An 11,482-nucleotide genomic window follows, 5' to 3' on the forward strand; every position below is an offset into this window, starting at 1 on the left:
GCTCTCTTGGTCCCCTCTCGGTGTCCAAAACAAGTTATGTCATTCCCTGCCGTGGCACGGCGCGGTTGAATTCGTTCCCCATACGCAGTACGAGTGAAGTATCGAAAGGTGTTGTATTATATCAAGAAAATGCAATTACCCTGCCTCCTTGTTAAGGTTTTGGATGTCTGTTGCTACACATTTGGCCAATGTATTAAATATTAGGCATTGCTTATAATATTATTGTTATTTATATTTGTTTGTTTCTAAGAAATGTATTGTACTGTATGGCCAGAGATGTACAGTTATTGCTATGTGTGTGTGCCTGTTTATGAGGAGCAGAGCTGGACTGCAGCACACAGAAGTGTGTGTGGTTCTATGTGAGTGTGCTCAAGGACATGGAGAACTGTGGTTCTACTCCTAGAACCTTATAAGGACATCAGCCATCTTGGCTGAGTTTACTGGAGTCCAAGGACACAAAAGCCAGACAGCTTGCACCTGCGAGGCCTTGAGAAGTGTCTGGAACCTTTGGGAAAGTTACAACGTACGTCAATCAAGAAGATAACGTAACGTCTGTGATAAACAACACAAGTATAAAAAACTGATGAGCTGATTGCCTCTTTGAAAACTGATACGTCAGTACCCCCGACGCCTAGAAGCCCAGAGCTGAGGACAAGAAACCCCAAGCTGAAGATGGGAAGCCCAGAGCTGACTACACCTTTGACTCAAGAGTGATTACTGTATTTTATACCTTTAATGATTAAGTTTTATTTGCCTTTACATTTTTGTTTATTATAAAAGAAAAGTAACCAATTAAAAGAAATTTAATTGATTACAAAAGCTGCCTACCTTAGCTTGATTTATAGTGTTTTAAGACTTTGAACAAGAACGTACCACAGAGGAGTCTTCTGACCAAATTGTAAGTAATTTAAAATGCTTATAATTTAGGCCAGACTCGACTTACTTTACCTAACCTGAGAATAATAAATAATAAGGTTAAAAGGTGTTAAGATCAAAATACACACCGCAAAACAAAGGGAACGTACTCGGTTACTAACGTAACCTCGGTTCCCTGAGATACAGAACGAGTACTGTGTTACTTGCCATGCCACGAGGCTGCGGCTTCAGTGTAGTCGCTTCAGTCGATTGGCCTGAAATCCTATGGCGAAACGGCTGCTTATATAGCCCTTTACCCCGTCCATTTCGGCGGGAAAGTTCGCGCGCTTTCTCGCCATTGGTTGCGCAGCTATGCCGCGCTGTCATTGGTTCAACGACTTGTCTTTGAGTGAACCAATGACGGTGCAGTTACACTGCGTTATTGAAAAAGGCTTCAGTAACGGGGAAAAAGGGAGACTTTTCCCCCATACGCAGTACTCGTTCCGTATCTCAGGGAACCGAGGTTACGTTAGTAACCGAGTACGTTTTCTAAGGATGCACAATTTATTAAAACTATTTAAAAACCATAATATAGAATTACATAATGCTATTCTTTAATCTACACTTACACAGGATAATACATCAATAAAACCTTAGTTTAAACCTTCACTCTGTCTTTGCATGTTTGATGTCCACATATTCGTGTTGAAGAAATTACAGTGGCTGTAGCATTTCTATAAAAAAATGTTCGAACATTATTATTTAACTAATAATATATTTTTTAATTATGGTGGTTGGCTTTGATCGTGGATTTGATCGTGCTGTGCTGTGTAACAACAAAAATCAGGCATTTGTCATAATATATAATGTAATTATAACATTTCAGGTGGAAAAGAAACTCTTGATGTGTTTAAATATGCAGATTGGCTTTTGTTAAATTTAGAAGAAATCTACAGATGCAAACAGACGGATGGTAGTAGGCTTAAAATAAACACCATCTAAATGTGTAGGGTTAGGGTTAAGTTTTCTTTCCATTAGAGTAAAAGAAGACATAAGCAAAAATAGACCAAAATCTTAAAATTGTCCACTACATGAAAGAAGTATTCCAATAACCAAAAGAATTAAAACGATTTATTGATTTGTGCAAAATAAACAAATTATTAGTGAAACTATGTCCCTCTCCTCAGTGCAGTCATTTTTTCTAAACATATAGCTACTTGAAAATAGTAGTGTGAAAACATGCACATCATTGTGGCATAGTTTCCTTTGTTGTTGTCTGCTCTTGTGATAAACCTATGCTAACACTAAAAAAGACAAGAGCAAAACTGCCTAACTAAAGCAAGCACTGACCTCGATAATGGTAACATCAAACAAAACTATTATTTTCAACAAATCATCAACATCTAAACCTCTGTTAATTCTCAGTAACAACTTCTGTAGATGTATGTCAGAAATAAAGTCAGTCTAGTAATACGTGAAACTGGTAATGCTGTTTGTGGAGTTGTTTAATTAGATCTTGAGAGATTTAATGTCTTTTTATCTAAGGTTTAACACCAGTGGGGTCAAGAGTTCAACTAAAGTAACCGCCAGTCTCCATGATTGTGACCTCAAATTAAACATCGAAACTTCTGTTAATTCTCAGTAAGAGCTTCTGTAGACGTGTGACAGAAATAAAGTCAGTCTGGTTAGTAATAAGTGAAGCTTGTAATGCTGTTTGTGGAGTTGTTTAATCAGATCTTCAGAGATTTTATGTCTTTTATTTTCAGTTCATCTAAGGCAGTGGTTCTCAAACCTGTCCTGGGGACCCCCCACCACTGCACGTTTTGCATGTCTCCCTTATCTGGCACACCTGATTCAACTCATCAGCTCATTAGTAGAGACTGCAAGACTTGAATTGGGTGTCTGATGAGGGAGACATTAAAAATGTGCAGTGGTAAGGGGTCCCCAGGACAGGTTTGAGAACCACTGATCTAAGGTTGTGGCTAAAGAAAGTTAGTTTGTGTTTTTATTTCTCTTTCTTTCAGTGCTTGTTCACAGCAGGTGTATGAATGATTGAAAGAATGTTTCAGGAACATCATACAAACCTTCAAATAACATTCTACTAACAATAAGGAAACTGTACATTTTATGTCCTTGGAATGTTACAAATTAACGTTCCTACAATATTGAATTTTAAATCAAAAAGTTGAAAGAACGTTTGAGGAACATTATACCTTATAAAGACGTTCCTGTAACATCAAGGAAACTGGATGTTTTTAAAGGTGACGTAGAACGTCTTTTTAAAAGATGTGATATAAGTCTAAGGTGTCCACTGAATGTGTCTGTGAAGTTTCAGCTCAGAATACCCCATAGATTTTTTTAATTCAGTTTTTTAACTGCCTATTTTGGGGCATCATTAAATATGCGCCGATTCAGGCTGCGGCCCCTTTAAATCTCGTGCTCCCCACCCACGGAGCTCGCGCTTGCCTTAAACAGCATAAACAAAGTTCACACAGCTAATATAACCCTCAAAAAGGATCTTTACAAAGTGTTCGTCATGCAGCATGTCTAATCGCGTAAGTATGGTATTTATTTGGATGTTTACATTTGATTCTGAATGAGTTTGAGGCTATGCTCTGTGGCTAATGGATAATGCTACACTGTTGGAGAGATTTATAAAGAATGAAGTTGTGTTTATGAATTATACAGACTGCAAGTGTTTAAAAAATGAAAATAATGACAGTCTTGTCTCCGTGAATACAGTAAGAAATTATGGTAACTTTAACCACATTTAACAGTACATTAGCAACATGCTAATGAAACATTCAGAAAGACAATTCACAAATATCACTAAAATACCATGATATCATGGATCATGTCAGTTAGTATTGCTCAATCTGCCATTTTTCGCTATTGTTCTTGCTTGCTTACCTAGTCTGATGATTCAGCTGTGCACATCCAGACGTCCTGCCCTTGTGTAATGCCTTGAACATGGCATATGCAAATATTGGGGGCGTACATATTAATAATCCCGACTGTTACGTAACAGTCGGTGTTATGTTGAGATTCGCCTGTTCTTTGGAGGTCTTTTAAACAAATGACATTTATATAAGAAGGAGGAAACAATGGTGTTTGACACCCACTGTATGTCATTTCCATGTACTGAACTATTTAACTCTGCCAAGGTAAATTCAATTTTTAATTCTAGGGCACCTTTAATGTTACCAGAACCAACACTGAATATTTAGAGAACATTCTTACAACAAAATTCTGTTTGCTGGGGAGGCCCTGATTTCATTTCTAACCTTTGTCTCTCAGATATTGCACCACATCCAACATAGACTGAGGCGTTCAGTGCACAAATGTATTATATCCAAAACCAGCTTATGTAAAACTCTTCCTCCACTGCATCTGTTTCTGAATGGAGACCTGAACCTCAACCTCCCTATCCTTGTCTTCTAGCTCCCTGTTGGTTGTATTCTAAATTTAAGAATATGTCAGAAAAAGTAGTTTAATGAAACGTATTAAACTTTTTAAAGTACTGCAACATGTTGTTGTGCATATAGTCAAAATCCTTATCCAGTTGAGAAAAAAGAAGCATTTAAGCCAAACGGTGACCTGATATATGTTGTACTGTTATTCTGTTTTCAAATCAGTGTTCAAGGATTTGAATTATATTGACATATGTGTTACTGTAAACTGCAAAACTGAAAAAATATGTTTACCCAGATCTGACCCACATCTGGTACATGTGGATTACACGTGGACTAGATGTGGGCTGGATCTGGGCCGACACTGTTGCTGTCAGGGATAATAATAAGGGATAAAATAATTCCTGGCTGTCTTGCTATTAATCATGTTTTTGGTGATACAAGTGTATTTAAACATTTTTATTTCAAACAGTTCTCAAACTGATACAGATGTACATTGGCAGTGCAAGCTTAACATCATGCCAGCCACATGTCCGGTACTCTTCTGTGAAACTTAACAAGGTGCTAAAACCACCATGCAGTGTTTCCTTCCTTGTTTCTGAGTTAGAGCATTTAGCATCAGGGTTTTGAAACAAAGGTGTGAGGTGTCCAATTATGCTTATGTTCCATTATAGAGACAAAAGACCTACAGAAACCTGTCTGCCTTTCAGTATTACAGTGGCGCAGCATTTATAAGACACTAATTATTTTATTACTGTAAAGAGAGAGGATAGAACCAGGGTTCATAACTGTATATTGTAGTTATTGTGTGTGATTATCTATACTGTGTGTTCATTAAAATAATATAATCTAATAATAATTGTAGTAGATATTCCCAGACAGACTCCAGACAATGCCTTTGAATATGCTTTAATCACGGCCGGGACAATCTCAGACCAATTTCAGAGAGAATCCCCACAACCAAAAGAGTACAACAGTTTATATAAAATAAGTGCATGACAAAGGTCATGCATTCATCACATATTTTTTTTATATGTTTTTTTTTTTTTTATACATATTATATGATGGTTTGGTTCTTAAATATGTATAGTTCTCTGTTACTAGATAACAGAAAATTTGGATTCCTTGATACTTCAGCTTGTTTATAGGATCATGATGTTAAACATGCATCAACTGACCAAGTTTTGTTTCCTCTTTTGTTATATTCAGACACGCTAACTTTGGCCAAAGTGTTGGGGACATTTAGCTTTCAAAAGCATATAAATGTTAACCCTGAAAGAAAAATGAATGTTAATTATGATTAATTAAAAAAAAATTCATTCACATTCTAGTTTTATTTACATAGATGTTCCTTTGCCAGAGCACAGATAAAAAGATTGCATTTATGCTGCTTTTTACAACAATGAATGCATTTTTAAAGCAAACTGATTTTTGAAGTTTGTTAGCAGACAAGTTTTACAACTTAAAAATAATTACTATTTGAATTTGTAACTGTGAAATAAACAATGGGGGGTTCTACTTACTACACTTTATGGCATTCCTTGAAAAGAAAACATAGAAAAAAGGATTCAGACAGCAGTTTAGCAAAGCCAGAGTCTTGCTTGTATCACCACAAACTCTACGGAAGGACTTCAGTTGGGAATGAACATCTGGATGAGAAGTTTTAGTCAGAGTAGTAACTATATCAATCACATTGATGATGTGCACAGGAGTCCAAAACAGAAAGAAAGCCACAATGATGCTGACCACAAGTCTCTTCTTGTAAGTCTTAACCTTTGACCCCTGATTTCTGGGTTCCTGGTCCTGTGGAGCTCTAGTTGGACTGGGGCTCTTGGCTTTTTGGCTCAAACCTTTGTGCAACCAGAGATAACATGTCAATATTGTCAAAAATGGGATGATGAACCCCAACAAAATCTGAAGAAGCAGAAGAGCCACTACTACAGACTGTGACTCTATTGTCCTCTGACATCTCTGCAGTCCATCCTTGTCTTTGAGTCCTTGAGTGAAAAATATTGGTAGGGCAAAAACAAAGGCTAGAATCCAGATGCCAATCAGCTGAAGGCGCCTGTGCCGTCTCTCCAGTCTGTGCAGCATCATCCTGTTAGTGACTCTGGACTTGATGACATTGTGATAGCGATGAACACTCATGGAGGTGACCGTCAGGACTCCAACATACAGACTCCAGTGACCCAAGAAGATCAGGATCCTACAAGACCAAATGTCGAGTTTCCATGCAAACAGTATTCCACACATCACCACAGGAGCCAAGCAAAGGGTCAAAGTGTCAGAGACAGCAAGGTTTAGTATTAGTTTTAAGGTAAAGCTCAAATGTTTGTTCCACTCACGAGCAATGCTGATGATTACTGCAATATTGCTTGGCAAACCCACCAAACAGCACAAACTCATAACTACAGCAGGAGCAATCTGTTTTGAACCCACAGCAGTGCTGTTAGAGGTTGAATTGAAGCCTAGTCTTAGCTCCATCATCACATTTTCTTGTCTGGAAATGCTGAACCTGAGCTATGACTGCTTGAAGAACAAGGGCTACGTTGACTCCTCCCACTTCTGTAGACTAAAACCACAGCTTTGCTCTAATCTCAGTCTTCTCCAAAACAAGGTGCTTGCAAATACACACACACACACACACACACACACACACACACACACACACACACACACACACACACACACACACACAATAAATAAATAACATAATTAAAGCTCCCATTTGACTCACTATTGTAACGTGTAGTTTTATGTCTTTTTATTTTCATTGTGTTTTGATTCTGTTTTCCCTGTTCTGCTTTGCCTGAGATCCCTGTGCTTATTAGTTTTCATAGTTCCTATTTTACCTACTCTGTTTTCTGTTGATTATTCAGTCTGTGTATTTAAGCCTTCAGTTCATTGTTCGGTCTCATTTACATTTATGTGCAGTGGTTTTGCTATTTCTCCTACATTTGCCCTGTAGTTTCCTGAGTATTTGTGAAATAAAAGAAGACATTCTATAGTTTCAATTGATATATTACATCTGTCTCTATGACCAAAATGATGGAGTATTTTAAATTGATTTTGCTGCTATGTGAAAAAAATCCAGCAAAACGCGCCAGCGCGTTTCCTGACTTCTGAGTTTTAAAGACTGGTTTTTGCATTCTTTATCATTGTGCGCTTATTGCAGCCACTTCGCCTACACCATGGACTTCTGCCTGCGTCTCAACCCTCCTCCCTTTTTGGGTCTGCCTTCCCTCCAGCTCTGCCTTGGTCCTCAGTCCCACCGGCCCCCCCTCAGTCCTCTGGTGCCCTAGCTCGGTTGGACTTGTTACGGCGCAGTAACGCACCTTCCGGGAGGGGGGACTAATGTAACGTGTATTTCTATATATGTTTAGTTTCATTGTGTTTTGGTTCTGTTTTCCCTATTCCGTTTTGCCTGAGTTCCCTGTGTTTATTACTTTCCATAGTTCCTAATTTATGCACGATCTGTTTTCTGTTGATTACTCAGTCTGTGTATTTAAGCCTTCAGTTCATTTAGTTTTCTTGTTCAGTCTCATTTACATTATTGTGTAGTGGTTTTGCTATTTCTCCTACGTTTGCCCTGTAGTTTCCTGAGTATTTGTGATTTGCCTTCTCTATCGTTGCATTCTCTATATATTTTGTTGCTTTGCATTCTCTATCGTTGTGCACTTATTGCAGCCACTTCACCTGTTACAGCTATAGGCTATATATTTTCTTCTCAACAAAACATAATGCAATTTAAATTAAAAGATAAAGAGAAAACATTGTGAGCTTACACTTCACCATTAAAGGGGTCATTTGGTGCTATTGTATAAGTTCACTATTTTGTTTATTGGGTGTAATAGAAAGGGTTAACATTTTCTTCACATACACATAGACTGGGGAGTGTTGTAGCATGGGTCAGTTAAAACACTGTCAGTTTAACAAGTCAGAACAGAGCTGTGGTGATGTCATTAATATGTCATTAACTCTCATCACCTTTTTGAGCTCACAGGAGAAGTGGCATGTGACTGTAGACAACATTGTAGATTTTATGACCAATAAACTGATTTTCAGGAAAAAAGAAACATTTTTGTCAAGTTATTTATTTATTTATTTTTTGCTTAGCAATCATTGTGTTGTAGATACAATTATTTGAGTTAACCTAAAGTAGCTGTTTCTCAAGTTTAATTTGATGCTTTGCATTCATGTTAACTTCAAAGCCACATGCTAAAACAATTAGCTATGTTATGGCTTCTTGGGGTGGGGATAGTTGAAAGTTCATTAAAATGTTACAACCAACCGCTTATGATGATTCCAAGTTAGTCCAGTTATCAATCACATCCTCTGTTAAGGCAAAGTCATGTGAGTTTTTTTGTTGCGCATCTAGGGATTTGTGTGTTAAGTGTGTTTCCATCATAGTTTATGCGCATGTCTTCTTATCGGATAAAAACATTATCTGCCTCAATTGTGCACACAAGTTTTTTTTTTCTGCACATTTTTAGAAATTATGTGCATCTTGGCCTTTTCATCTTTTTTTTTTTATTTATTTTTTTATGTGATATCCCAAAATTCACATAAAAATAGGTGGATATAGTGACTGAATCCTGATGTGACAGGAATACACTCGACCTACACACACACAAACACTCACACACAGTAATTGTTTTTGTGCCAAATTTAAAGTCCTAAAAGAAATACAATATAATGTTTGTTGTCACTTTAAATGGTTTGCTTAGTTCAAAATAGACTTTTCTTTGTTCTTCAGTTCTTGTATAAATTAAGTGATTTGTGTCATCTCACACAGTAAGGCGCAACATGCAGAAGTGAAATGAATTGTTGTTGACCACACAGAAACTAACACCTGTAACCAAAGCAAAATAAACTCATTTAATCTCTTCCAAAGCCACTATTACTGAAACATAGATTTCTGGGAATCCATATACTTTAGTCACATGAGATCAAATCCATTTTTAATACATTTGAACTACAAACCCTGTCTTATTGTAACATGAGATCACACTGTATTGCTGAAATCAGTTAGAAAGTTGCAAATTACAATGACAAAAACAGATATAAGCAATAAGTGTATGAATCTCAACAATGGTGGCAACTAAATATTCAGACAATCAGATCAACTCTGGACATCACAAAAAGCTGCTAAAAACCACAGCAAAAAATAAAAGCAAATAGTTAGAAATTAAGAAAATAATAGGACAATACAGCTGCATAATTTATTCATGCTGTGATGCATGCTGGGAGTTTTGTACTGTTGTTCCCCGCGTGCATTATGACATGACACTTTTGATTGTCACCATTGTTGAGATCCATGAGCTGACTCTTGATGTCTTTGTGTCATCGTACATTTTATTTATTTATTTTTTTAAATCTTCTAACTGACTTTTTCAATATAATGTGATCCCTTGTTGCAGTAACACATGGGTTGTAATGTAATTGCACAACACAGTTATTAGATACAAATGACATTAGTGATTCAGGTGATTTCATGATGATTATAAAACTATCATCATCTAATCTTATTTGGTCTATCTTAGCGACTGCAAATGTGTTTTACAAGCACACTAGCAGAGAAGGCAGTTAAGAGCCCAACTAATGGAAACACCAGTCACCATTATGGTGACATCAAATGGGGAAAAAAGGGGGGGAAAAAACTGTTACATTAAAACCCTGTTCATTCTCAATAAGAACTTATTAGTAAAACTTTATAGAAATAAAGTCACTGGTTAGTAATAAGTTAAGCTGGTAATGCTGTTTGTGGAGTTGTTTAATCATATCTTGAGAGATGTAAAGAGAGATGAACAAAACCGATCATCTTTAAAATCTTGTAAAGGAACAAAACCTACCATCACTGAGATCTCGTAAAGGAATAATACTGACCATCATTGAACTCTTGTAATAAAACAAAACTAAGCATCTTTCAAATCCCGTAATGGAAAAGAAAAAAACTTTGTTGAGATTTCAGAATGAAACAATACTGACCGTCATTTAAATCTCATAATAGAACAAAATACACCATCTTTGAAATCTTGTAAAGAGACGAAACCGACCTTCAGTGAAATCTCGTAATAAAATGAAACCGGGTATCACTGAGATCTCGTATCCAAACAAAACTGGCCATCGTAGAAATCTCGTAACACAACAAAATCAACTGTCATTAAAATCTCGATAAGTAACAAAGCAGACCGTTGTTAAAATCTCATTAGGAAACAAAAAAACGACTGTCATTGAAATCTCGTAAAGGAACAAAACTGACTGTCTTTGAAATCTCATAAAGGAACACAGGAACAAAACCTACCGTCATTGAGATCATGTAAAGGAATAAAACCGACCATCATTGAACTCTTGTAACGAAACAAAACTCATCGTTTTATAAATCTCGTAATGAATACATAATGTATTCATAATGTAACAAAACCGACTGTTATTGAAATCTCATTAAGAAACAAAACCGACCATCATTTAAATTTCGTAATAGAACAAAACAGACCATCTTTGAAATCTCGTAAAGGAACAAAACCGACTGTCATTGAATTCTTGTAATGAAACAAAACCGACCGTCTTTGAAATCTCATAAAGGAAAAAACCTTCATTGAGATCTTGTAAAGAAATAAAACCAACCATCATTGAACTCTCGTAATGAAATAAAACTGACCGTCTATGAAATCTCCTAATGAAACAAAAAACATCGTTGAGATCTCATAATGGAAAAAACAACTGTTTGAATCATTTTAAAACCAAACATCATTGAAATCTAAAGGAACAAAACCGACTGTCATTTAAATCTCGTAAGAGAACAAAACAGACAATCTTTCAAATCTTGTAAAGGAACAAAACAAACCATCACTGAAATCAAGTAATGAAACGAAATTAACCATCGTTGAAATCTAATAATGGAACAAAGCTGATCCTCATTGGAATCTCGTAATAAAAAAAAAAAAAGAACTGTCATTGAAATCTTGTAACCAAATTAAACGGACTGACTGAAAAACGACTGTCATTAAAATCTTGTAATGAAAAAAAAAAAACTATTAATTTGTCGTAATGAAACAAAACAGGCCACCACTGAAATGTCATAAAGGAACAAAACCGACTGTCATTGAAATCTTGTAAAGGAACAAAACCGACCATCACTGAAATCTTGTAATGAAACAAAACAGGCTACCACTGAAATCTCATAAAGGAACAAAACTGACTGTCATTGAAATCTT

General features: G+C 36.3%; 1 protein-coding gene across 1 annotated transcript; it reads right to left on the bottom strand.

Annotated features, from left to right (window-relative positions):
• Positions 1 to 5,072: 5,072 nt before the first annotated feature.
• LOC125254427 (leukotriene B4 receptor 1-like) lies at positions 5,073 to 6,774 on the bottom strand. Its single transcript, XM_048169043.1, has one exon. The coding sequence runs from the start codon at positions 6,750 to 6,752 to the stop codon at positions 5,781 to 5,783; it is 972 nt and encodes a 323-aa protein (XP_048025000.1). The 5' UTR covers positions 6,753 to 6,774; the 3' UTR covers positions 5,073 to 5,780.
• Positions 6,775 to 11,482: the final 4,708 nt, after the last annotated feature.

Source organism: Megalobrama amblycephala, linkage group LG19 (assembly GCF_018812025.1).
Source record: "Megalobrama amblycephala isolate DHTTF-2021 linkage group LG19, ASM1881202v1, whole genome shotgun sequence".
In the NCBI taxonomy this organism is placed as follows: domain Eukaryota; kingdom Metazoa; phylum Chordata; class Actinopteri; order Cypriniformes; family Xenocyprididae; genus Megalobrama; species Megalobrama amblycephala.

Excerpts from the sequence above, each read along its gene's own strand:
- LOC125254427 (XM_048169043.1), bottom strand. The coding sequence starts at position 6,752 with ATGATGGAGCTAAGACTAGGCTTCAATTCAACCTCTAACAGCACTGCT.